At 57.6% G+C, this 27721-nt stretch overlaps 1 protein-coding gene across 1 annotated transcript in view; it reads left to right on the top strand.

Moving 5' to 3' along the window:
• Positions 1–1064: 1064 nt before the first annotated feature.
• The window catches only part of HIF3A (hypoxia inducible factor 3 subunit alpha), a gene marked incomplete at its 3' end in the record, with an annotated part of 45198 nt that continues 18541 nt past the window's right edge, over positions 1065–27721 (top strand). Inside the window, 9 exon segments of the mRNA XM_059837460.1 lie at positions 1065–1102; positions 1436–1537; positions 10248–10438; positions 14353–14429; positions 14431–14485; positions 15742–15831; positions 18845–18954; positions 22601–22785; positions 25814–25920. Coding sequence (XP_059693443.1) covers positions 1065–1102; positions 1436–1537; positions 10248–10438; positions 14353–14429; positions 14431–14485; positions 15742–15831; positions 18845–18954; positions 22601–22785; positions 25814–25920 — 955 coding nt within the window.

Here is a 27721-nt window from a genome sequence, read left to right as displayed (position 1 = left end):
GTCTCGGGGGGGATTTGAGGGAATCCAGGGGGGAATTTTGGGGTCCCAGGGGGATTTTAGGGGTCTCGGGGTGGATTTGGGGGAATCCAGGGGGGAATTTGGGAGTCCCAGGGGGATTTTGGGGGTCTCGGGGGGGATTTGGGGGAATCCAAGGGGGAATTTGGGGGTCCCAGGGGGATTTTGGGGGTCCCAGGGGGATTTCGGGGGTCTCGGGGGGAATTTCGGGGAATCCAGGGGGGAATTTGGGGGTCTCGGGGGGAATTTAGGGGTCTCGAGGGGGATTTGGGGGAATCCAGGGGGGAATTTGGGGGTCCCAGGGGGATTTTGGGGGTCTCGGGGGGGATTTGGGGGAATCCAAGGGGGAATTTGGGGGTCCCAGGGGGATTTTAGGGGTCTCGGGGGGGATTTGGGGGAATCCAGGGGGGAATTTGGGGGTCCCAGGGGGGAATTTGGGGGTCTCGGGGGGGATTTGGGGGAATCCAGGGGGGAATTTGGGGGTCCCAGGGGGGAATTTGGGGGTCTCGGGGGGGATTTGGGGGAATCCAGGGGGGAATTTGGGGGTCCCAGGGGGATTTTGGGGGTCTCGGGGGGGATTTGGGCGAATCCAGGGGGGAATTTGGGGGTCCCAGGGGGATTTTAGGGGTCTCGGGGGGGATTTGGGGGAATCCAGGGGGGAGTTTGGGAGTCCCTGGGGGAAATTTGGGGGAATTCAGGGGGGCTTTAGGGGGTCTCAGAGGGGAATTTGGGGGTCTCCGAGGGGGTTTTGGGGGTCTCAGAGGGGTAGGGAGGGGGTTTGAGGGGGTCCCGGAGGAATTTGGGGAATCTCGGGGGGGATTTTGGGGTCTCGGAGTGAATTTGGGGATATTTTGAGGGATTTTGGGGGTCCCAGAGCGGGTTTGGGGAGGGGTCGCGGGCTCAGGGTAAATTCGGGGGGGGGGCCCAAAGGGAATTTTGGGGGTCGCGGGGGGCGTGGCCGGTGGTTTGTGGGCGCGGCCTCAGGAGCCGCGAGTGACACGTGCCAAAGGGGGCGTGGCCAAAGAGATGAGCGGGACATTTCCTTCTCGATGGGGCGTGGTCTGTGCGGGGGCGTGGTCGCGTCCAGGTGAGGGGGTGTGTTCGGGAGCAGGCCACGCCCACATAAGAGGGTGTGCGTTCGATGGGCGTGGTCTGGGAAGTGGGCGTGGTCACTAAGAAGGGTGTGTCGTGGCCGGGGCGCGTTCAGGAGTGGGCGTGGTCCTTGAAGGGGCGTGTCTCAGAGGGGGCGTGTCTTTTAGATTATTTGAGGGAGGGGCGTGGTGTTATGGGCGGAGCTTAATAAAAATGGGCGTGGTATTCCCTAAAGGGGAGTGTGCAAAAGGGGGCGTGTCCCGCGCTGGTATTTTGGGGAGGGGGGTGTGTCCCGCAGGGGGTGTGTGAGTGAGGGGCGTGTCCTTAGGGGGCGTGGCCTGTCGGAGGGGGCGTGTCCGAGGAGGGGGCTCGGCGCGGTGGGTGCGGAGGGCGCGGCAGCGGCGGCCATGGACGGGCGGCCCGGGCCGAGGTACGGGGGGGGCGCGGCGATTTTGGGGAGGGGTCCCGGGGCTCAAACCCCCGGGGGGGGGGTCCTGGAGGGGTCACCGGCAGCGGAACGTCCCGGGAACGCGACCCCCGGGGGGGGGCGGGGTCCGGGAATGCGACCCCCGGGAGGGGCGGGGTCCGGCCCCGGGGCTGGGGTCCCCGTCTGGGACCCTCAGGGGGGGCGGGGCTCGGTTTGGGGGGGGTCCCGGGGCTGGAATTACCGAGGGGGGGGGGTCCCGGAGCGGCCACCGGGGGGGGTGGGGTCCGGTCCTGGGGGGTGGTCCCGGGGCTGGAATTGCTGGGGGGGCGTCCGGGACCGGCCACCGGGGGGGGTGGGGTCCGGTCTGGGGACCCCCGGGGGGGTCAGGATCGGTCCCGGGGGGGGCGTCCCGGGAATGGGACCCCCGGGGGGGGCGGGGTCCGGTTGATTTGGGGGGTCTCGGGACCCCCGGAAAGGGCGGGACCGGTCCCGGGGGGGCGTCCCGGGAATGGGACCCCCGGCGGGGGCGGGGTCCGGTTGATTTGGGGGGGGGTCCCGGAGCAGGAATTGGGGGGGAGGGGGAGGCGGGATCCGCCCCCCCTTTGGGTGTCCCAGCACCGGGATCCCCGGGTGGGCGGGACCGGGAATTGGGGGGGGGGGTCCCGGAGTCGGTTTGGGGGTCCCGGAGGGGTCGGGACCCGCCCTCCTGGGGGGGCACAGGAGGAGTTTGGGGACTTTTGGGGGACTTTTTGGGGACTTTGGGGACTTTGGGAGGGTCCCAGATCGGGGTGGGACCCCCGAATTGGGGAGGGGTCGGTCCCACGTGGCGCCCGGGAGGGGCTCAGGGACCCCCCAAAAGTGGGGACAGGGGTGGCCTCGAGTGGGACACGTGGGGGACACGTGGGGGACACGGGCACACGCTTCGTGCTGGGCCCAGTTAGTCACCGGTACTGGTCCCAGTTGGTGATCGGTACTGGTCCCAGTTTGCACCGTGCACTGGTCCCAGTTTGCGCCCTGTACTGGTCCCAGTTTGCGCCCTGTACTGGTCCCAGTTTGCACCCTGTACTGGTCCCAGTTGGTGATCGGTACTGGTCCCAGTTTGCACCGTGCACTGGTCCCAGTTTGTGCCCTGCACTGGTCCCAGTTTGCGCCCTGTACTGGTCCCAGTTTGCACCGTGCACTGGTCCCAGTTTGCACCCTGTACTGGTCCCAGTTTGCACCGTGCACTGGTCCCAGTTTGCGCCCTGTACTGGTCCCAGTTTGCACCCTGTACTGGTCCCAGTTTGCGCCGTGCACTGGTCCCAGTTTGCACCCTGTACTGGTCCCAGTTTGCGCCGTGCACTGGTCCCAGTTTGCACTGTGCACTGGTCCCAGTTTGCGCCCTGTACTGGTCCCAGTTTGTGCCCTGTACTGGTCCCAGATGGTGACTGGTACTGGTCCCAGTTAGTGTCTGGTGCTGGTCCCAGTTTGTGCCCTGTACTGGTCCCAGTTTGCACCCTGTACTGGTCCCAGATGGTGACTGGTACTGGTCCCAGTTTGCGCCCTGTACTGGTCCCAGTTTGTACTGTGTACTGGTCCCAGTTTACATCCTGCACTGGTCCCAGTTTGTGCCCTGTACTGGTCCCAGTTTGCACCCTGTACTGGTCCCAGTTGGTGATCGGTACTGGTCCCAGTTTGTGCCCTGTACTGGTCCCAGTTTGTGCCCTGTACTGGTCCCAGTTTGCGCCCTGTACTGGTCCAGTTTGTGCCCTGTACTGGTCCAGTTTGTGCCCTGCACTGGTCCCAGTTTGCGCCCTGTACTGGTCCAGTTTGCGCCCTGTACTGGTCCCAGTTTGTACCGTGCACTGGTTCCAGTTTGCGCCCTGTACTGGTCCCAGTTTGCGCCCTGTACTGGTCCCAGTTTGCATTGTGTACTGGTCCCAGATGGTGACTGGTACTGGTCCCAGTTAGTGTCTGGTGCTGGTCCCAGTTTGCGCCCTGTACTGGTCCCCGTTTGCGCTTGTACTGGTGCCAGTTTGTACTGTGTACTGGTCCCAGTTGGTGACTGGTACTGGTGCCAGTTAGTGCGTTTACTGGTGCCAGTTAGCGCCTGGTACTGGTCCCAGTTTGCACCCTATACTGGTCCCAGTCAGAGTCTGATACTGGTCCCAGTTTGCTCCCAGTACTGGTCCCAGTTTGCGCCCTGTACTGGTCCAGTTTGCGCCCTGTACTGGTCCCAGTTTGTGCCCTGTACTGGTCCCAGTTTGTGCCCTGTACTGGTCCCAGTTTGCACCGTGCACTGGTCCCAGTTTGTGCCCTGCACTGGTCCCAGTTTGCGCCCTGTACTGGTCCCAGTTTGCGGCTTGTACTGGTCCCAGTTTGCGCCGTGCACTGGTCCCAGTTTGCGCCCTGTACTGGTCCCAGTTTGCGCCCTGTACTGGTCCCAGTTTGCATTGTGTACTGGTCCCAGATGGTGACTGGTACTGGTCCCAGTTAGTGTCTGGTGCTGGTCCCAGTTTGCACCCTGTACTGGTCCCAGTTGGTGACTGGTACTGGTGCCAGTTAGTGCTTTTACTGGCGCCAGTTAGCGCCTGGTACTGGTCCCAGTTAGGACCCAGTACTGGTCCCAGTTAGGACCCTGTACTGGTCCCAGTTTGCGCCCTGCACTGGTCCCAGTTAGAGCCTGGTACTGGTCCCAGTTTGTACCGTGCACTGGTCCCAGTTTGTACTGTGTACTGGTCCCAGTTCGCGCCCTGTACTGGTCCCAGTTTGCTCCCTGCACTGGTCCCAGTTAGGACCCTGTGCTGTGCCCAGTTAGTGCCCTGCACTGGTCCCAGTTTGCACTCCATACCGGTCCCAGTTTGCTCCCAGTACTGGTCCCAGTTTGTGCCCTGCACTGGTCCCAGTTTGTACTGTGTACTGGTCCCAGTTTGTACTGTGTACTGGTCCCAGTTTACATCCTGCACTGGTCCCAGTTTGTGCCCTGCACTGGTTCCAGTTAGGACCTGGTACTGGTCCCAGTTAGAGCCTGGTTCTGGTCCCAGTTTGCACCCTGCACTGGTCCCAGTTTGCGCCTTGTACCAGTCCCAGTTTGCGCCCTGCACTGGTCCCAGTTAGAGCCTGGTTCTGGTCCCAGTTTGCACCCTGCACTGGTCCCAGTTTGCGCCTTGTACCAGTCCCAGTTTGCGCCCTGCACTGGTCCCAGTTAGAGCCTGGTACTGGTCCCAGTTTGCGCCCTGCACTGGTCCCAGTTAGAGCCTGGTACTGGTCCCAGTTTGCGCCCTGCACTGGTCCCAGTTAGAGCCTGGTACTGGTCCCAGTTTGCGCCCTGCACTGGTCCCAGTTAGAGCCTGGTACTGGTCCCAGTTTGTGCCCTGCACTGCTCCCAGTTAGAGCCTGGTACTGGTCCCAGTTTGCACCCTGTACTGGTCCCAGTTTGCGCCCTGCACTGGTCCCAATTAGAGCCTGGTTCTGGTCCCAGTTTGCACGCTGTACTGGTACCAGTTAGGACCCGGTACTGGTCCCAGTTTGCGCCCTGCACTGCTCCCAGTTAGGACCCGGTACTGGTCCCAGTTAGAGCCTGGTACTGGTCCCAGTTTGCACCCTGCACTGATCCCAGTTAGGGCCCGGTACTGGTCCCAGTTAGGACCCGGTACTGGCCCCAGTTTGCGCCCTGCACTGGTCCCAGTCCCATTCCGCTGCTGGTCCCAGTCCCGATCCTCCCATTCCCGCCCATCCCCTCCTCCTCATTTGCATAAATCACCATGTATTTGCATGGCCACGCCCCCCTCGGGGCCCCCGAGCTCCCCCGGCCGCGGCCCCCCGGGCTCGGAGCCAGGAACAGGAACGGGAACGGGAACAGGGAACGGGAACAGCCCGTCCCGGGCGCGGCACGTGCGCGGCCCCACGGCACGGAAAAAACTCGGGAATCCATGGGAAAATGGGAAATCCTGGAAAAATGGGAAAAAACAGCGAAAAAATGGGGAAAAACAGCGGAAAAATGGGAAAAAACCCGAAAAAAACCGGGGGTTTGGGGTGGGGGGAATGGGAACGGGAAGGGCCCGGGCGCGGCACGTGCGCGGCCCCACGGCACGGAAAAAACTCGGGAATCCATGGGAAAATGGGAAATCCTGGAAAAACCGGGAAAAAATGGGGGAAAACAGCGAAAAAATGGGAAAAAACCGAAAAAAAATGGGGGTTTGGGGTGGGGGGAACGGGAATGGGAAGGGCCCGGGAGCGGCACGTGCGCGGCCCCAGGGCACGGAAAAAACTCGGGAATTCATGGGAAAATGGGAAATCCTGGAAAAAATGGGGGAAAACAGCGAAAAAATGGGAAAAAACCGAAAAAAAATGGGGAAAATCCGAAAAAAAATGGGGGTTTGGGGTGGGGGGAATGGGAACGGGAACGGCCCGGGAGCGGCACGTGCGCGGCCCCACGGCACGGAAAAAACTCGGGAATTCATGGGAAAATGGGAAATCCTGGGAAAACCGGGAAAAAACAGCGAAAAAATGGGGAAAAACAGCGGAAAAATGGGAAAAAAACCGAAAAAAACCGGGGGTTTGGGGTGGGGGGAACGGGATCGGGAAGGGCCCGGGAGCGGCACGTGCGCGGCCCCAGGGCACGGAAAAAACTCGGGAATTCTTGGGAAAATGGGAAATCCTGGGAAAATGGGGGAAAACAGCGAAAAAATGGGGAAAAACAGCGGAAAAATGGGAAAAATCCGAAAAAAAAAGGGGGTTTGGGGTGGGGGGAATGGGAATGGGAAGGGCTGGGAGCGGCACGTGCGCGGCCCCAGGGCACGGAAAAAACTCGGGAATTCATGGGAAAATGGGAAATCCTGGGAAAATGGGGGAAAAATGGGGAAAAACGGGGAAAAAATGGGGGAAAACAGTGAAAAAATGGGAAAAATCCGAAAAAAAATGGGGGTTTGGGGTGGGGGGAATGGGAACGGGAAGGGCCCGGGCGCGGCACGTGCGCGGCCCCACGGCACGGAAAAAACTCGGGAATCCATGGGAAAATGGGAAATCCTGGAAAAATGGGAAAAAACAGCGAAAAAATGGGAAAAAACAGCGAAAAAATGGGAAAAATCCGAAAAAAAATGGGGGTTTGGGGTGGGGGGGAATGGGAACGGGAAGGGCCCGGGAGCGGCACGTGCGCGGCCCCAGGGCACGGAAAAAACTCGGGAATTCTTGGGAAAATGGGAAATCCTGGGAAAATGGGGGAAAACAGCGAAAAAATGGGGAAAAACAGCGGAAAAATGGGAAAAATCCGAAAAAAAAAGGGGGTTTGGGGTGGGGGGGAATGGGAATGGGAAGGGCTGGGAGCGGCACGTGCGCGGCCCCAGGGCACGGAAAAAACTCGGGAATTCATGGGAAAATGGGAAATCCTGGGAAAATGGGGGAAAAATGGGGAAAAACGGGGAAAAAATGGGGGAAAACAGTGAAAAAATGGGAAAAATCCGAAAAAAAATGGGGGTTTGGGGTGGGGGGAACGGGAACGGGAAGGGCCCGGGAGCGGCACGTGCGCGGCCCCAGGGCACGGAAAAAACTCGGGAATTCATGGGAAAATGGGAAATCCTGGAAAAATGGGAAAAAACAGCGAAAAAATGGGGAAAAAACCGAAAAAAAATGGGGAAAATCCGAAAAAAAATGGGGGTTTGGGGTGGGGGGAATGGGAACGGGAAGGGCCCGGGAGCGGCACGTGCGCGGGCCCCAGGGCACGGAAAAAAACTCGGGAATTCATGGGAAAATGGGAAATCCTGGGAAAATGGGGAAAAAATGGGGAAAAACAGCGAAAAAATGGGGAAAAAACAGTGAAAAAATGGGAAAAATCCGAAAAAAAATAGGGGTTTGGGGTGGGGGGAATGGGAAGAGCTTATCCCATGGCACGGAAAAAACTTGGGAATTCATGGGAAAATGGGAAATCCTGGAAAAATGGGGGGAAAATGGGGAAAAACAGTGAAAAAATGGGGAAAATCCGAGAAAAAATGGGAAAAAAAAAGCGAAAAAATGGGGAAAAACAGCGAAAAAAATGGGGAAAAACAGCGAAAAAATGGGAAAAAACCGAAAAAAAATGGGGGTTTGGGGTGGGGGGAATGGGAAGAGCTTATCCCATGGCACGGAAAAAACTTGGGAATTCATGGGAAAATGGGAAATCCTGGGAAAATGGGGGGAAATGGGGAAAAACGGGGAAAAAATGAAAAAAAAAGGGAAAAATGGGAGGGAAATAGTGAGAAACTGGGAAAATGGAGGGAAAAATGGGGAAAAATGGGAAAAAATGGGGGGAAAATTTGGATATTGGGTGGTGGGAACGCAGGAACAGGAAAGGGAACTGATGGGAAATGGTGAAAAAAGGGGAAATCCTGAGGAAATAGGAGAAAAACGGGGAAAAAATGGGGGGAAACAGGGAAAAAATTGGGGAAGAAAGGGGGAAAATTGGGATATGGGATGGTGAGAACAGGAAAAGATGGAAAATGCTGGAAAAATGGGGGGAAAATGGGAATATGGGAGGGTGGGAGCATGGGATTTTGGGGATTTTTGGGGTTTTTTAGGGTTCTGGTTGGGGTTTTTTGGGGATTTTTGGGGGTTTTGGGGTTCAGTTTGGGGATTTTGGGGTTTTTTAGGGTTCAGTTTGGGGTTTTCTGGGTATTTTTGGGGGTTTTGGGGTTCAGGTTGGGGATTTTTGGGGATTTTAGGGTTCTGGTTGGGGATTTTGGGGTTTTTTAGGGTTCTGGTTGGGGTTTGGGGGGGATTTTTGGGGGTTTTGGGGTTCAGTTTGGGGATTTTTGTGGATTTTTGGGGTTCAGGTTGGGGTTTGGGGGGGATTTTGGGGGGTTTTGGGGGGTTTTGGGGTTCAGTTTGGGGATTTTTGGGTTTTTTAGGGTTCTGGTTGGGGTTTGGGGTTCATTTTTGGGGGTTTTGGGGTTCAGTTTGGGGATTTTTGGGGATTTTGGGGTTCTGGTTGGGGATTTTGTGGATTTTGGGGTTCAGTTTGGGGATTTTTGGGGATTTTGGCGTTCTGGTTGGGGTTTTGGGGGGATTTTTGGGTTTTTTAGGGTTCAGTTTGGGGTTTTTGGGGTTCATTTTTGGGGGTTTTGGGGTTCAGTTTGGGGATTTTGGGGTTCAGTTTTTGGGATTTAGGGGATTTTTGGTGTACAAAAGGAGATTTTTGGGGTCTCATTTTTGGGGTGCCCCCCAGGCCGACCCCCGAGGGCCGCCGGGAGCGCTCCCGGGACGGGGTGGGGCTCACTGGGGGAAGTTTTGGGGGCGTCCATTGGGGTTTTTGGGTTCAGTTTTGGGGTTTTTGGGGATTTTGAGGTTCAGTTTGGGGTTTTTTGGGGTCTCATTTTTGGGGTGCCCCCCAGGCCGACCCCCGAGGGCCGCCGGGAGCGCTCCCGGGACGGGGTGGGGTTCATTGGGGGAAGTTTTGGGGGTGTCCATTGGGGTTTGGGGGTTCAGTTTGGGGGGTTTTGTGTTCAGTTTTGGGGTTTTTGGGGATTTTGAGGTTCAGTTTGGGGTTTTTAGGATCTCATTTTTGGGGTGCCCCCCAGGCCGACCCCCGAGAGCTGCCGGGAGCGCTCCCGGGACGGGGTGGGGTTCACTGGGTGAAGTTTTGGGGTTCAGTTTGGGGGGTTTTGGGGGTATAAAAGGAGGTTTTGAGGTTCAGTTTGGGGTTTTTAGGATCTCATTTTTGGGGTGCCCCCCAGGCCGACCCCCGAGAGCCGCCGGGAGCGCTCCCGGGAGGGGGTGGGGTTCACTCGGTGAAGTTTTGGGGTTCAGTTTGGGGGGTTTTGGGGTTCAGTTTGGGGGGTTTTGGGGGTATAAAAGGAGGTTTTGGGGTTCAGTTTGGGGTTTTGGGGGTCTCATTTTTGGGGTGCCCCCCAGGCCGACCCCCGAGAGCCGCCGGGAGCGCTCCCGGGACAGGGTGGGGCTCACTGGGGGAAGTTTTGGGGGTGTCCATTGGGGGTTTTGGGTTCAATTTGGGGATTTTGGGGGGTTTTGGGGTTCAGTTTGGGGATTTTTTGGGATTTTGAGGTTCAGTTTGGGGTTTTTGGGGTCTCATTTTTGGGGTCCCCCCCAGGCCGACCCCCGAGGGCCGCCGGGAGCGCTCCCGGGAGGGGGTGGGGCTCACTCGGTGAAGTTTTGGGGTTCAGTTTGGGGGTTCATTTTGGGGTTTAGGGGATTTTTGGGGTACAAAAGGGGGTTTTTAGGATCTCATTTTTTGGGGTGCCCCCCCAGGCCGACCCCCGAGGGCCGCCGGGAGCGCTCCCGGGAGGGGGTGGGGCTCACTGGGGGAATTTTTGTTTATAAAGGGGCAGGTTTGGGGGTTCAGTTTGGGGATTTTTGGGGATTTTGAGGTTCAGTTTGGGGTTTTTAGGATATCATTTTTGGGGTGCCCCCCAGGCCGACCCCCGAGGGCCGCCGGGAGCGCTCCCGGGACGGGGTGGGGGCTCACTGGGGGAAGTTTTGGGGTTCAGTTTGGGGGTTTTTGGGTTCAGTTTTGGGGTTTTTGGGGATTTTGAGGTTCAGTTTGGGGTTTTTAGGATCTCATTTTTGGTGTCCCCCCCCAGGCCGACCCCCGAGGGCCGCCGGGAGCGCTCCCGGGAGGGGGTGGGGCTCACTGGGGGAAGTTTTGGGGGTGTCCATTGGGGGTTTTGGTTCAATTTGGGGATTTTTTGGGATTTTGAGGTTCAGTTTGGGGTTTTTAGGGTCTCATTTTTGGGGTGCCCCCCAGGCCGACCCCCGAGGGCCGCCGGGAGCGCTCCCGGGACGCCGCCCGGTGCCGGCGCAGCCGCGAGGCCGAGGTGTTCGGGCAGCTGGCGCTGGCGCTGCCCTTCGCCCGCGGCGTCAGCGCCCACCTGGACAAAGCGTCCATCATGCGCCTGACCATCAGCTACCTGCGCGTGCAGCGCCTGCTGGCCGCGGGTCAGGGACCCCCCAAAACCCCCCCCCGGAACCCCAAATTCATGGGGACCCCGAAACCCCCCCGGAACACCCCCAAATTTCGCATCCGGAGCGTCAAATCCATCGGGAACCTCCCCCAGTTCCACCGGGATCCCACCCCCAAATTCTCATCGGGACCCCCCAAATCCTCATCGGGACCCCCCAAATTCTCATGGGGGAGCCCCAAATTCTCATCGGGACCCCTCAAAACTCTCACCGGACCCCCAAGTTCATGGGGACCCCAAAACCCCCCCTCGGAACACCCCCAAATTCCGCATCGGGAACCCCCAAATCCATCGGGAACCTCCCCAGTTCCACCAGGATTTCCACCCCCAAATTCTCATCAGGACCCCCCCCCAAATTCTCATCGGGACCCCCTCAAAACTCTCCCGGACCCCCAAATTCATGGGGACCCCCGAAACCCCCCCCGGAACACCCCCCAAATTCCGCATCGGGAGCGTCAAATCCATCGGGAATCCCCCCAGTTCCATCGGGATCCCCACCCCCAAATCCTCATCGGGACCCCCCAAAATCCTCATCGGGACCCCCCAAAACTCTCCCGGACCCCCAAGTTCATGGGGGACCCCGAAACCCCCCCGGGAACACCCCCCAAATCCTCATCGGGAACCCCAAATCCTCATCGGGACCCCAAAACCCACCGGGAATCCCCCAAATCGCCTCCAGGAGCATCCCCAAATTCTCGGGAACCTCCCCAGTTCCACCAGGATCCCACCCCCAAATCCCATCCCAAAATCCTCATCAGGAGCAACCCCAAAATTCTCATCAGGACCCCCCCAAAACTCTCCCGGACCCCCAAATTCATGGGGACCCCCAAAACCCCCCCGGGACACCCCCAAATTCCGCGTCGGGAACCCCAAATCCATCGGGAACCTCCCCAGTTCCACCGGGATCCCACCCCCAAATCCTCATCAGGGGCACCCCCAAATCCTCATCGGGACCCCCCAAAACTCTCCAGGACCCCCAAATTCATGGGGACCCCGAAACCCCCCCCGGAACACCCCCAAATTCCGCGTCGGGAACCCCCAAATCCATCGGGAACCTTCAAAATTCCATCAGGACCCCACCCCCAAATCCTCATCAGGAGCACCCCCAAATTCTCATCGGGACCCCCCAAATTCTCATCGGGACCCCCCCAAAACCCTCCCGGACCCCCAAATTCATGGGGACCCCCGAAACCCCCCCGGGAACACCCCCCAAATCCTCATCGGGAACCCCAAATCCATCGGGAACCTCCCCAGTTCCACCGGGATCCCACCCCCAAATCCTCATCAGGGGCACCCCCAAATTCTCATCGGGACCCCCCAAATCCTCATCGGGACCCCCCAAAACCCTCCCGGACCCCCAAATTCATGGGGACCCCCGAAACCCCCCCGGAACACCCCCAAAATCATCGGGAATCCCCCCAGATCCATCGGGACCCCACCCCCAAATCCTCATTGAGACCCCCCCAAATCCTCATCGGGACCCCCCAAAACCCACCGGGAACCCCCCCAAATCCTCATAGGGACCCCCCCCCAAATCCCCATCGGGACCCCCCAAATTCGTCAGGAACGCCCCCAAATCCCCATCGGGACCCCCTCCCCAAATCCACCCCGACTCCCAAATTCCCCAGGAACCCCCAAATCCACCCTCAACCCCCCCCCCCCCAAGACCCCCGACCCTTTTGGGGTACCCCCGACCCCCCCCATCATTTCGGGGACCCCCTGACGCCCCCAGACCCCTCCTCAGCCCCCCCCAGACCCCTCCCCAAAACCCCCCAAGCCCCTCCCCAAATGCCTGAACTGCCACACCCAAGGGAAGGGGGCGGGTTAACCCTTAACCCCCCAAGACCCCCGACCCTTTTGGGGTACCCCCGACCCCCCCATGATTTCGGGGACCCCCTGACGCCCCCAGACCCCTCCCCAAAACCCCCCCAAGCCCCTCCCCAAATGCCTGAACTGCCACACCCAAGGGAAGGGGGCGGGTTAACCCTTAACCCCCCAAGACCCCCGACCCTTTTGGGGTACCCCCGACCCCCCCCATGATTTCAGGGACCCCCTGACGCCCCCAGACCCCTCCCCCAAAACCCCCCAAGCCCCTCCCCAAATGCCTGAACTGCCACACCCAAGGGAAGGGGGGCGGGTTAACCCTTAACCCCCCAAGACCCCCGACCCTTTTGGGGTACCCCCGACCCCCCCATCATTTCGGGGACCCCCTGACGCCCCCAGACCCCTCCCCAAAACCCCCCAAGTCCCCTTGAATCCCCCCCAAGCCCCTCCCCAAATGCCTGAACTGCCACAACCAAGGGAAGGGGGCGGGTTAACCCTTAACCCCCCAAGACCCCCGACCCTTTTGGGGTACCCCCGACCCCCCCCATGATTTCGGGGACCCCCTGACGCCCCCAGACCCCTCCCCAAAACCCCCCAAGCCCCTCCCCAAATGCCTGAACTGCCACACCCAAGGGAAGGGGCGGGTTAACCCTTAACCCCCCAAGACCCCCGACCCTTTTGGGGTACCCCCGACCCCCCCATGATTTCAGGGACCCCCTGACGCCCCCAGACCCCTCCCCAAAACCCCCCAAGCCCCTCCCCAAATGCCTGAACTGCCACACCCAAGGGAAGGGGGCGGGTTAACCCTTAACCCCCCAAGACCCCCGACCCTTTTGGGGTACCCCCCGACCCCCCCCATCATTTCGGGGACCCCCTGACGCCCCCAGACCCCTCCCCAAACCCCCCAAGTCCCCTTGAATCCCCCCCAAGCCCCTCCCCAAATGCCTGAACTGCCACACCCAAGGGAAGGGGGGCGGGTTAACCCTTAACCCCCCAAGACCCCCGACCCTTTTGGGGTACCCCCCCCACCCCCCCATGATTTCGGGGGATCCCTGACGCCCCCAGACCCCTCCCCAAAACCCCCCAAGTCCCCTTGAATCCCCCCCCTAAGCCCCTCCCCAAATGCCTGAACTGCCACACCCAAGGGGAAGGGGGCGGGTTAACCCCTTAACCCCCCAAGACCCCCGACCCTTTTGGGGTACCCCCCGACCCTCCGACGCCCCCAGACCCCTCCCCAAAACCCCCCAGACCCCTCCCCAAAATCCCCCCGAGACCCTCCCCAAATGCCTGAATGGTCCCAACCAAGGGGGGGTGGGGTCGGGTTAACCCTTAACCCCCCAAGACCCCCGACCCTTTTGGGGTACCCCCGACCCCCCCCATCATTTCGGGGATCCCCTGAACCCCCAGACCCCTCCCCAAAACCCCCCAAGCCCCTCCCCAAATGCCTGAACTGCCACACCCAAGGGAAGGGGGCGGGTTAACCCTTAACCCCCCAAGACCCCCGACCCTTTTGGGGTACCCCCGACCCCCCCCATCATTTCGGGGACCCCCTGACGCCCCCAGACCCCTCCCCAAAACCCCCCAAGCCCCTCCCCAAATGCCTGAACTGCCACACCCAAGGCAAGGGGGCGGGTTAACCCTTAACCCCCCCAAGACCCCCGACCCTTTTGGGGTACCCCCCCCGATCCCCCATGATTTCGGGGACCCCCTGACGCCCCCAGACCCCTCCCCAAAACCCCCCAAGCCCCTCCCCAAATGCCTGAATGGTCCCAACCAAGGGAAGGGGGCGGGTTAACCCTTAACCCCCCAAGACCCCCGACCCTTTTGGGGTACCCTCCACCCCCCATGATTTCGGGGATCCCCTGACGCCCCCAGACCCCTCCCCAAAACCCCCCAAGTCCCCTTGAATCCCCCCAAGCCCCCTCCCCCAAATGCCTGAACTGCCACACCCAAGGGAAGGGGGCGGGTTAACCCTTAACCCCCCAAGACCCCCCGACCCTTTTGGGGTACCCCCCGACCCCCCCACGATTTCGGGGACCCCCTGACGCCCCCCCCGGGCCCCCCCAGGTGCGTGGGCGGCGGCGGCCGAGGCGGTGGACGGCTGCTACCTACAGGCTCTGAGCGGCTTCGTGATGGTGCTGAGCGAGGGGGGGGGACATGATTTACCTGTCCGAGAACGTCAGCCGCCTGCTGGGCTCAGCCAGGTACGGGGGGGACCCCAAAAGCTCCCGGGGGGACCCCAAAAATCCGTCCGGGGGGTCCCCCAAAATCTGCCCGGGGGAGCGTAAAAAAATTCCCTTTGGAGCGGCCCCCAAAATCTCTCAAGGAGGGGCCAAAATCTGCCTGGGGGGGGCCCCAAAATTTGCTCGAGGGGGTCCCCAAAAAATCTGGAGGGGGGACCCCAAAAATTTGTCAGGGGGAGCCCTAAAAATCCGTCTGGGGGGTCCCCAAAATCTGGTAGGGGAGTTTAAAAAAAATTCTCTTTGGAGCGGCCCCAAAAATCTGGAGGGGGGACCCCAAAAATCTGGAGGGGGGGTCCAAAATCTGTCTTGGGGGGGCCCCAAAAATCTGGAGGGGGGGCCCCAAAAATCTGCCTGGGGCGAACCCCAAAAATCTGGAGGGGGGGCCCCAAAAATCTGGAGGGGGGACCTCAAAAATCTGCCTGGGGGGGACCCCAAAAAATCGTCCTGGGGGACCCCCAAAAATTTGTCAGGGGAACCCCAAAAATCTGTCTTGGGGGGGCTCCAAAAATTTGTCCGGGGGACCCCAAAAATCTGTCCCGGGGGAACCCCAAAAATCGTCCTGGGGGGGCCTCAAAAATTTGTATGGGGGGCCCCAAAATCTGCCTGGGGGGGGTCTAAAATCTGTCTTGGGGGGGCCCCAAAAATCTGGAGGGGGAACCCCAAAAATCTGCCTGGGGGCCCCAAAAATTTGTCAGGGGAACCCCAAAACCTGTGGGGGGACCCCAAAAATTTGCCTGGGGGGGTCCAAAAATCTGGAGGGGGGACCCCAAAAATCTGTCTGGGGAGCCCCAAAATCTGCCTGGGAGGGGCCCCCAAAAATTTGTCGGGGAGACCCCAAAAATCTGGAGGGGGGACCCCAAAAATTGTCCTGGGGGGGGCCCCAAAAATCTGCCTTGGGGGGGTCCAAAAATTTGTCGGGGAGACCCCAAAATCTGTGGAGGGGGACCCCAAAAATTTGTCCGGGGAACCCCAAAAATCTGTATGGGGGACCCCAAAAATTTGTCGGGGGGACCCCAAAAATTTGTGGGGTGGGGGTGCCAAAAACTCTTCCACGAGGTTCCCCAACCTCTTTAGGGAGCCCCAAAATTCCTTTGGGGGTCCCCAAATTCTGTCCCCAAATTTTGCAGGGGGGGTCTCCAATTGGGGGAGGGGGTCCCCAATTGGGGGGGGGGTCCCCAAAATGCGGCCGTGACCCCCCCCCCCGGCCCCCCTCCCCAGCTGGAGCTGATCGGGCACAGCGTGTTCGACTTCGTGCACCCCTGCGACCACGAGGAGCTGCACGACGTGCTGGGCCCGCGCCAGGGTGAGACCCCTCCCCAAATTACCCCGGGACCCCCCCCAAAAATACCCCAGAATCTCCTCGGGAACCCCCACAATCATCCCTGAGACCCCTCCCCGAATTGCCCCCAAAACCCCCCCAAAAATACCCCAGAATCTCCTCGGGAACCCCCAAAATCATCCCTGAGACCCCTCCCCGAATTACCCCCAAAAATCCCCCAAAATCATCCCTGAGACCCCTCCCCAAATTACCCCGGGACCCCCCCGAGACACCCCCGGGAACCCCCACAATCATCCCTGAGACCCCTCCCCAAATTACCCCGGGACCCCCCCCAAAAATCGCCCAGAATCCCCCCGGGAACCCCCAAAATCATCCCTGAGACCCCTCCCCGAATTACCCCCAAACCCCCCCCAAAAATACCCCAGAATCTCCTCGGGAACCCGCAAAATCATCCCTGAGACCCCTCCCCAAATTACCCCCAAAACCCCCCCAAAAATACCCCAGAATCCCCCCGGGAACCCCCACAATCATCCCTGAGACCCCTCCCCAAATTCACACCAAAAATCCCCCAGAACCCCCCTGGAATCCCCAAAATCATCCCTGAGACCCCTCCCCGAATTACCCCCAAAACCTCCCCAAAAATACCCCAGAATCCCCCCGGGAACCTCCAAAACCATCCCTGAGACCCCTCCCCAAATTCACCCCAAAAAATCCCCCGAGACCCCCCCGGGAACCCCCCAAAATCATTCCTGAGACCCCTCCCCAAATTACCCCGGGACCCCCCCAGAACCCCCCCGGGAATCCCCAAAATCATCCCTGAGACCCCTCCCCAAATTACCCCCAAAACCTCCCCAAAAATACCCCAGAATCCCCCCGGGAACCTCCAAAATCATCCCTGAGACCCCCTCCCCAAATTACCTCGAGACCCCCCCAGAATCCCCCGGGATCCCCCAAAATCATCCCTGAGACCCCTCCCCGAATTACCCCGGGACCCCCCCCAAAAATACCCCAGAATCCCCCCGGGAACCCCCACAATCATCCCTGAGACCCCTCCCCAAATTCACCCCAAAAATCCCCCAGAACCCCCCTGGAATCCCCAAAATCATCCCTGAGACCCCTCCCCAAATTAACCCCTAAAACCCCCCCAAAAATACCCCAGAATCTCCTCGGGAACCCCCAAAATCATCCCTGAGACCCCTCCCCAAATTCACCCCAAAAATCCCCCAAAATCATCCCTGAGACCCCTCCCCGAATTACCCCGGGACCCCCCCCAAAAATACCCCAGAATCCCCCCGGGAACCCCCCACAATCATCCCTGAGACCCCTCCCCAAATTCACCCCCAAAATCAGCCAGAATCCCTCCGGGAATCCCCAAAATCATCCCTGAGACCCCTCCCCAAATTCACACCAAAACTCCCCTGAGACACCCCCGGGAGCCCCCACAATCATCCCTGAGACCCCTCCCCAAATTACCCCGGGACCCCCCCCCAAAAATCGCCCAGAATCCCCCCGGGAACCCCCAAAATCATCCCTGAGACCCCTCCCCGAATTGCCCCCAAAACCCCCCCCAAAATACCCCAGAATCTCCTCGGGAACCCCCAAAATCATCCCTGAGACCCCTCCCCAAATTCACCCCCAAAATCAGCCAGAATCCCCCCGGGAACCCCCACAATCATTCCTGAGACCCCTCCCCGAATTACCCCCAAAACCCCCCCAAAAATACCCCAGAATCTCCTCGGGAACCCCCAAAATCATCCCTGAGACCCCTCCCCAAATTACCCCGGGACCCCCCCAAAAATCCCCCAGAACCCCCCTGGAATCCCCAAAATCATCCCTGAGACCCCTCCCCAAATTCACCCCAAATAATCCCCCGAGACCCCCCGGGAACCCCCAAAATCATCCCTGAGACCCCTCCCCAATTACCCCCAAAAACTCCCCCACGGGACCCCCCGGGACCCCCCAAATCCCGGCACCCCCGGACCCCCCTGACCCCCCCCCGACCCCCGGGACCCCTCCCCAAATTCCCGGGACCCCCAAACCCCCCGGGACCCCCCCAATATCGGGGTGGGCGTGGCTTTCCCTGCGCATGAGGAGCCCCCAGCCCCCCGCGACCCCCCGGGACCCCCCAAATCCCGGCACCCCCGGACCCCCCTGACCTCCCCCGACCCCCGGGGACCCCTCCCCAAATTCCCGGGACCCCCCCAAACCCCCCGGAACCCGCCCAATATCGGGGTGGGCGTGGCTTTCCTGCCCATGGGGAGCCCCCAGCCCACCGGGACCCCCCGGGACCCCCCAAATCCCGGCACCCCCGGACCCCCCTGACCCCCCCCGACCCCTGGGACCCCTCCCCAAATTCCCGGGACCCCCCAAACCCCCCGGAACCCCCCCAATATCGGGGTGGGCGTGGCTTTCCCTGCCCATGAGGAGCCCCCAGCCCACCGGGACCCCCCGGGACCCCCCAAATCCCGGCACCCCCGGACCCCCCTGACCCCCCCCCGACCCCTGGGACCCCTCCCCAAATTCCCGGGACCCCCCAAACCCCCCGGAACCCCCCCAATATCGGGGTGGGCGTGGCTTTCCCTGCCCATGAGGAGCCCCCAGCCCCCCGGGACCCCCCGGGACCCCCCAAATCCCGGCACCCCCGGACCCCCCTGACCCCCCCCCGACCCCCGGGACCCCTCCCCAAATTCCCGGGACCCCCCAAACCCCCCGGAACCCCCCCAATATCGGGGTGGGCGTGGCTTTCCCTGCGCATGAGGAGCCCCCAGCCCCCCGCGACCCCCCGGGACCCCCCGGGACCCCCCCAAATCCCGACACCCCCGGACCCCCCTGACCCCCCCCGACCCCCGGGACCCCTCCCCAAATTCCCGGGACCCCCCAACCCCCCTGGGACCCCCCCCAATATCGGGGTGGGCGTGGCTTTCCCTGCCCATGAGGAGCCCCCAGCCCCCCGGGACCCCCCGGGACCCCCCCAAATCCCGACACCCCCGGACCCCCCTGACCCCCCCCGACCCCCGGGACCCCTCCCCAAATTCAGGGGGTCCCCGGCGGCGGGGGGAGCGCTCGGGCCGCAGTTTCTCGCTGCGCATGAAGAGCACCCTGAGCGGCCGCGGGCGCTGCCTCAACCTCAAAGCGGCGTCCTGGAAGGTGGGGGGGGACATCGGGGACATTTGGGGACATTTGGGGACATTGGGGACATTTGGGGGGGTTGGGGACATTGGGGACATTGGGGGACATCGGGGACATTGGGGACATTGGGGACATTGGGGACATTTGGGGACATTGGGGGGGTTGGGGACATTGGGGACATCGGGGACATTTGGGGACATTTGGGGACATTGCGGGGATTGGGGGACATTGGGGACATTGGGGGGATTGGTGGGATTGGGGACATTGGGGACATTGGGGGGTTGGGGACATCGGGGACATTGGGGACATTTGGGGACATTTGGGGACATTGGGGGGATTGGGGACATTGGGGGGGTTGGGGACATTGGGGACATTGGGGGACTGGGGGGGATTGGGGACATTGGGGACATTGGGGACATCGGGGACATTTGGGACATTTGGGGACATTTGGGGACATTGGGGGGATTGGGGACATTGGGGGGGTTGGGGACATTGGGGACATTGGGGGACTGGGGGGGATTGGGGACATTGGGGACATTGGGGACATCGGGGACATTTGGGACATTTGGGGACATTTGGGGACATTGGGGACATTGGGGACATTGGGGACATTGGGGACACTGGGGACATTGGGGGGGTTGGGGACATTGGGGGACATTTGGGGACATTTGGGGACATTGGGGACATTGGGGACACTGGGGACATTGGGGACATTGGGGGGTGGGGGACATTGGGGGGATTGGGGACACTGGGGACATTGGGGACATTGGGGACTTTGAGGGACTTTGGGGATTTTGGGGACATTGGGGGATTGGGGATATTGGGGACATTTTGGGGGGGTTGGGGACATTGGGGACATTGGGGACATTGGGGGACATTGGGGACTTTGGGGACATTGGGGACATTGGGGGGATTGGGGACATTGAGGGACTTTGGGGGGGTTGGGGACATTGGGGGGGTTGGGGACATTTGGGGACACTGGGGACATTGGGGACATTGGGGACACTGGGGGACATTGGGGACATTGGGGACATCGGGGGCATTTGGGGACATTGGGGACATTGGGGGGATTGGGGACACTGGGGACATTGGGGACATTGGGGATATTTGGGTACACTGGGGACATTGGGGACATTTGGGGACATTGGGGACATTTGGGGACATTGGGACACTGGGGAACATTGGGGACATTTGGGGACATTGGGGATATTGGGGACATTGGGGGGTTTGAGGACATTGGAGGGGTTGGGGACACCGGGGACACTGGGGACATTGGGGGACAATTTTGGGGGGGTGTTTTGGGGTCAATCCTGTGTAGTTCCTCGGGGATTTTGGGGATAAATCCCGAGGGGGTTTTTTTTGTGCATTTCCGGGATTTTTTTGGGCTAAACCCCAAACTCCGGGGGATTTTGGGGATAAATCCCGAGAAGTTCCTCAGGGATTTTTGGGGTCAATCCTGTGCAGTTCCTCAGGGATTTTTGGGGTGTTTTGGGATCAATCCTGTGCAGTTCCTGGGGGATTTTTGGGGTAAATCCCGAAGGGTTTTTTGTGCATTTCCGGGATTTTTTTTGGGCTAAACCCCAAACTCCGGGGAATTTTTGGGGCTGAACCCCAAACTCCGGTGAATTTTTGGGATAAATCCCGAGGTGGTTTTTTGTGCATTTCGGGGATTTTTTTGGGCTAAACCCCAAACTCCGGGGGATTTTTGGGATAAATCCCGAGGGGTTCCGCAGGGATTTTTGGGATCAATCCTGTGCAGTTCCTCGGGGATTTTTGGGGTAAATGCCGAGGTGGTTTTTTTGGTGCATTTCCGGGATTTTTTTTGGAATAAATCCCAAACTCCGGTGAATTTTTAGGATAAATCCCCAGGTGGTTTTTGTGCATTTCCGGGATTTCTTTTGGGTTAAACCCCAAACTCCGGGGGATTTTTGGGATCAATCCTGTGCAGTTCCTCAGGGATTTTTGGGGTGTTTTGGGGTCAATCCTGTTCAGATCCTCGGGGATTTTTGGGATAAATCCCGGGGTGGTTTTTTTTGTGCATTTCCGGGATTTTTTTTTGGAATAAACCCCAAACTCCGGTGAATTTTTGGGGCTAAACCCCAAACTCCGGGGGATTTTTGGGTTAAACCCCAAATTCCGGTGAATTTTTGGGATAAATCCCGAGGTGGTTTTTTGTGCATTTCCGGGATTTTTTCGGGCTAAACCCCAAACTCCGGGGAATTTTTGGGATAAATCCCGAGAAGTTCCTCAGGGATTTTTTGGGTGTTTTGGGATCAATCCTGTTCAGATCCTCGGGGATTTTGGGGATAAATCCCGAGGTGGTTTTTTTGTGCATTTCCGGGATTTTTTTTGGGTTAAACCCCAAACTCCGGGGGATTTTTGGGGCTAAACCCCAAACTCCGGGGGATTTTTGGGATAAATCCCGAGGAGTTCCTCAGGGATTTTTGGGGTGTTTTGGGATCAATCCTGTGCAGTTCCTCGGGGATTTTTGGGATAAATCCGAGGGTTTTTTTGTGCATTTCGGGGATTTTTTTGGGCTAAACCCCAAACTCCGGGGAATTTTTTGGCTAAATCCCGAGGGGTTCCTCAGGGATTTTTGGGGTCAATCCTGTGCAGTTCCTCAGGGATTTTTGGGGTGTTTTGGGATCAATCCTGTTCAGATCCTCGGGGATTTTTGGGGTGTTTTTGGGGTAAATCCCGAGGTGGTTTTTTTGTGCATTTCCGGGATTTTTTTTGGAATAAACCCCAAACTCTGGGGAATTTTTGGGATAAATCCCGAGGTGGTTTTTTGTGCATTTCCGGGATTTTTTTTCGGGCTAAACCCCAAACTCCGGTGAATTTTGGGGATAAATCCCGAGGTGGTTTTTTTTTGTGCATTTCCGGGATTTTTTTTGGAATAAACCCCAAACTCCGGTGGATTTTTGGGGTAAATCCCGAGGTGGTTTTTTTGTGCATTTCCGGGATTTTTTTTGGGCTAAACCCCAAACTCCGGTGAATTTTTGGGATAAATCCCGAGGTGGTTTTTTGTGCATTTCCGGGATTTTTTTTGGGCTAAACCCCAAACTCCGGGGGATTTTTGGGATAAATCCCGAGAAGTTCCTCAGGGATTTTTGGGGTATTTTGGGATCAATCCTGTTCAGATCCTCGGGGATTTTGGGGTAAATCCCGAGGTGGTTTTTTTGTGCATTTCCGGGATTTTTTTTGGGTTAAACCCCAAACTCCGGGGAATTTTGGGGCTAAACCCCAAACTCCGGGGGATTTTTGGGATAAATCCCGAGGTGGTTTTTTTGTGCATTTCCGGGATTTTTTTGGGTTAAACCCCAAACTCCGGTGAATTTTGGGGATAAACCCCAAACTCCGGGGGATTTTTGGGGTCAATCCTGTGCAGTTCCTCGGGGAATTTTTGGGATAAATCCCGAGGTGGTTTTTGTGCATTTCCGGGATTTTTTCGGGCTAAACCCCAAACTCCGGGGGATTTTTGGGATCAATCCTGTGTAGTTCCTCAGGGATTTTGGGGATAAATCCCGAGGTGGTTTTTTTGTGCATTTCCGGGATTTTTTCGGGCTAAACCCCAAACTCCGGGGAATTTTGGGGCTAAACCCCAAACTCCGGTGAATTTTTGGGGCTGAACGCCACCTCCCCGGGGTTCTTCCCCCGCGCCCAGGTGCTGCACTGCGCGGGGCACATGCGGACCTACTCGGGGGCGGGGGGCGGCGACCCCCCCCTGCGGTGCCTGGTGCTGATCTGCGAGGCCATCCCCCACCCCGGCAACATCGAGGCCCCGCTGGGCTCGGGCACCGTCCTCACCCGCCACTCCATGGACATGAAGTTCACCTACTGCGACGATAGGTGGGTGGGGGGACACCCTGGGACCCCCCCGGGACCCCCCCGGGACCCCCGGGTTTTGGGGGTGTTACCTACTGTAAAGAGAGCGCCGCAAAAATCTTCAAAATTCACAAAATCCCCCAAAATTTGGCACTCTGGGACCCCTCAAATCCCCCCCAAAACTCGGTGACCCCCCTGGGGACACCCCCGGGACCCCCTCGGGACCCCCTCGGGACCCCCGGGTTTTGGGGGTGTTACCTGTTGTAAAGAGAGCACCGCAAAAATCTTCAAAATTCACAAAATGCCCCAAAATTCGGCACTCTGGGACCCCTCAAATCCCCCCCAAAACTCGGTGACCCCCCCGGGGACCCCCCCGGGACCCCCCCGGGACCCCCTCGGGACCCCCGAGTTTTGGGCGTGTTACCTGCTGTAAAGAGAGCACCGCAAAAATCTTCAAAATTCACAAAATACCCCAAAATTCGGCACTCTGGGACCCTTCAAATCCCCCAAATCTCCCCCAAAACTCGGTGACCCCCCCGGGGACACCCTGGGACCCCCCGGGACCCCCTCGGGACCCCCGAGTTTTGGGCGTGTTACCTGCTGTAAAGAGAGCACCGCAAAAATCTTCAAAATTCACAAAATACCCCAAAATTTGGCACTCTGGGACCCCTCAAATCCCCCCCAAAACTCAGTGACCCCCCCGGGGACACCCCCGGGACCCCCCCGGGACCCCCTCGGGACCCCCGGGTTTTGGGGGTGTTACCTGCTGTAAAGAGAGCGCCGCAAAAATCTTCAAAATTCACAAAATACCCCAAAATTTGGCACTCTGGGACCCCTCAAATCCCCCAAATCCCCCCCAAAACTCGGTGACCCCCCCCGGGGACACCCCGGGACCCCCTCGGGACCCCCTCGGGACCCCCGAGTTCTGGGCGTGTTACCTGCTGTAAAGAGAGCACCGCAAAAATCTTCAAAATTCACAAAATACCCCAAAATTCGGCACTCTCAGATCCCCCAAATCTCCCCCAAAACTCGGTGACCCCCCCGGGGACACCCTGGGACCCCCCCGGGACCCCCTCGGGACCCCCGGGTTTTGGGGGTGTTACCTGCTGTAAAGAGAGCGCCGCAAAAATCTTCAAAATTCACAAAATCCCCCAAAATTTGGCACTCTGGGACCCTTCAAATCCCCCAAATCTCCCCCAAAACTCGGTGACCCCCCCGGGGACACCCCCGGGACCCCCTCGGGACCCCCTCGGGACCCCCGGGTTTTGGGGGTGTTACCTGCTGTAAAGAGAGCACCGCAAAAATCTTCAAAATTCACAAAATCCCCCAAAATTTGGCACTCTGGGACCCCTCAAATCCCCCCCAAAACTCGGTGACCCCCCCAGGGACACCCTGGGACCCCCTCGGGACCCCCCCGGGACCCCCTCGGGACCCCCGGGTTTTGGGGGTGTTACCTGCTGTAAAGAGAGCACTGCAAAATCTTCAAAATCCCCCAAAATACCCCAAAATTTGGCACTCTGGGACCCCTCAAATCCCCCAAATCCCCCCCAAAACTCGGTGACCCCCCCCGGGGACACCCCCGGGACCCCTCTGGGACCCCCGAATTCTGAGCCCGTTGTATCCCATAAAAACGGCACCCCAAAAATCCCAAAAAATCCCAAAAAATCTCAAAAAGTCCCCAAAAAATCTCAAAAATCACCTCCCAAAAAATCTCAAAAATCCCCCCAAAAAAAAAATCTCAAAAAATCCCCCAAAAATCACCAAAAAAAAATCTCAAAAAATCCCCCAAAATCCCCCAAAAATCCCCAAAAAAATCTCAAAAAATCCCCCCCAAAAAATAATAAAAAAAAAAATCTCAAAAAATCCCCCCAAAAAATCTCAAAAATCCCCCCCCAAAAAAATCTCAAAAAATCCCCCAAAACTCCCCAAAAAATCCTCCAAAAAATCTCAAAAAATAAAAAAAAATCCCAAAATTTCCCCAAAAATAAAAAAAATCTCAAAAAATCCCCCAAAAAATCCCCAAAAATTTCAAAAAATCCCCCAAAAAATCTCAGAAAAATCTCAAAAAATCCCCAAAAAATCCCCCCAAAAAATCTCAAAAAATCCCCCCAAAAATCTCAAAAAATCCCCCAAAAATCCACAAAAAATCTCAAAAAATCCCCCAAAAATCTTTAAAAATCCCCAAAAAATCCCCCCAAAAAATCTCAAAAAATCCCCCAAAAATCTCAAAAAGTCCCCCAAAGAATCTCAAAAAATCCCCCAAAAAAATCTCAAAAAATCCCCCAAAAAATCTCAAAAAAATCGCAAAAAACCTCAAAAAATCCCCAAAAATAAAAAAAAAAATCTCAAAAATCCCCCCAAAAAATCTCAAAAAATCACCAAAAAAATTTCAAACAAAAATCCCCCAAAAATCCCCCCAAAAAATCTCAAAAAATCGCAAAAAATCTCAAAAAATCCCCAAAAAATCTCAAAAAATCCCCCCAAAAATCCCCCCCCCAAAATCTCAAAAAATCCCCCCCAAAAATCTCAAAAAGTCCCCCAAAGAATCTCAAAAAATCCCCCAAAAAATTTTCAAAAAATCCCCAAAAATCTCAAAAAATCCTCAAAAATCCCCAAAAAATCTCAAAAAATCCACAAAAATCCCCAAAAAATCCCCCCAAAAAATCTCAAAAAATCCACAAAAATCTCAAAAAATCCCCCAAAGAATCTCAAAAAATCCCCCCAAAAAATCCCCAAAAATCTCAAAAAAATCTCAAAAAATCCCCCAAAAATCCACAAAAAATCTCAAAAAATCCCCCAAAATATCTCAAAAAATCCCCCCAAAAAATCCCCAAAAATCCCAAAAAATCCCCAAAAAATCCCCAAAAAATCCCAAAAATGTCATAAAATCCCCCAAAATCCCCAAAAAATCTCAAAAATCCCCCAAAAATCCCCCAAAAAATCTCAAAAAATCGCAAAAAATCTCAAAAAATCCCCAAAAAATCTCTAAAAATCTCAAAAAATCCCCCAAAATCCCACAAATCCCCCAAACCCCGGTGTTTTTGGGGTGCAGGATCGGGGAGGTGGCCGGGTACCACCCCGAGGAGCTCCTGGGCTGTTCCCTCTACGAGTTCGTGCACGCGCTCGACTCCAACACCCTGAGCCGCAGCGTCCACACCCGTGAGTGCCCCCAGCCCCAACCCCCCGGGACCCCAAAATCCTCCTGGGAAACCCAAAATCCTCCTGGGAACCCCAAAATCTGCCTGGGAAACCCAAAATCTGCCCGGGAAACCCAAAATCTGCTCGGGAAACCCAAAATCTGCCTGGGAAACCCAAAATCCTCCTGGGAAACCCAAAATCTTCCTGGGAAACCCAAAATCCTCCTGGGAAACCCCAAAATCTGCCTGGGAAACCCAAAATCCTCCTGGGAAACCCAAAATCTGCCTGGGAAACCCAAACACCCTCTGGGAAACCCAAAATCTGCCTGGGAAACCCAAAATCTGCCCGGGAAACCCAAAATCTGCCCGGGAAACCAAAAATCCTCCTGGGAAACCCCAAAATCTGCCTGGGAACCCCAAAATCTGCCCGGGAAACCCAAAATCCTCCTGGGAAACCCAAAATCTTCCTGGGAAACCCAAAATCCTCCTGGGAAACCCAAAATCCTCCTGGGAACCCCAAACACCCCCCCCGGGACCCCAAAATCCTCCTGGGAACCCCAAAATCCTTTTGGGAGCCCCAAAATCCTCCTGGGAACCCCAAAATCCTCCTGGGAAACCAAAATCCTCGTGGGAAACCCAAAATCTGCCTGGGAAACCCAAAATCTGCCTGGGAACCCCAAAATCTGCTCGGGAAACCCAAAATCCTCCTGGGAAACCCAAAATCCTCCTGGGAACCCCAAAATTTGCCTGGGAAACCCAAAATCCTCCTGGGAAACCCAAAATCTGCTCGGGAACCCCAAAATCCTCCTGGGAACCCCAAAATCCTCCTGGGAAACCCAAAAAATCTGCTCGGGAACCCCAAAATCCTCCTGGGAACCCCAAAATCCTCCTGGGAAACCCAAAATCCTCCTGGGAAACCCAAAATCTTCCTGGGAAACCCAAAATCCTTCTGGGAATCCCAAAATCTGCCTGGGAAACCCAAAATCCTCCTGGGAACCCCAAAATCTTCCTGGGAACCCCAAAATCTGCCTGGGAAACCCAAAATCTGCCTGGGAAACCCAAAATCCTCCTGGGAACCCCAAAATCTGCCTGGGAAACCCAAAATCTGCCTGGGAACCCCAAAATCCTCCTGGGAACCCCAAAATCTGCTTGGGAAACCTCAAAATCTTCCTGGGAACCCCAAAATTCTCCTGGGAAACCCAAAATTCTCCTGGGAACCCCAAAATCCTCCTGGGAAACCCAAAATCCTCCTGGGAACCCCAAAATCCTCCTGGGAACCCCAAAATCTGCCTGGGAAACCCAAAATTCTCCTGGGAACCCCAAAATCTTCCTGGGAAACCCAAAATCCTCCTGGGAACCCCAAAATCTTCCTGGGAAACCCAAAATCTTCCTGGGAACCCCAAAATCTGCCCAGGGAACCCCAAAATCCTCCTGGGAACCCCAAAATCTGCCTGGGAACCCCAAAATCTGCCTGGGAAACCCAAAATCCTCCTGGGAAACCCAAAATTCTCCTGGGAACACCAAAATCCTCCTGGGAACCCAAAATCTGCCTCGGAACCCCAAAATCCTCCTGGGAAACCCAAAATCCTCCTGGGAATCCCAAAATCCCCCTGGGAAAACCAAAATCTTCCTGGGAACCCCAAAATCTTCCTGGGAACCCCAAAATCCTCCTGGGAAACCCAAAATCTTCCTGGGAACCCCAAAATCCTCCTGGGAAACCCAAAATCCTCCTGGGAAACCCAAAATCTTCCTGGGAAACCCAAAATCCTCCTGGGAAACCCAAAATCTTCCCGGGAAACCCAAAATCCTCCTGGGAAACCCAA

This window comes from Haemorhous mexicanus, assembly GCF_027477595.1.
Source record: "Haemorhous mexicanus isolate bHaeMex1 chromosome 36 unlocalized genomic scaffold, bHaeMex1.pri SUPER_36_unloc_1, whole genome shotgun sequence".
Lineage (NCBI taxonomy): Eukaryota > Metazoa > Chordata > Aves > Passeriformes > Fringillidae > Haemorhous > Haemorhous mexicanus.
Note: the sequence above shows the minus strand (reverse complement) of the source record. Positions and strands in the feature narration are given on the sequence as shown.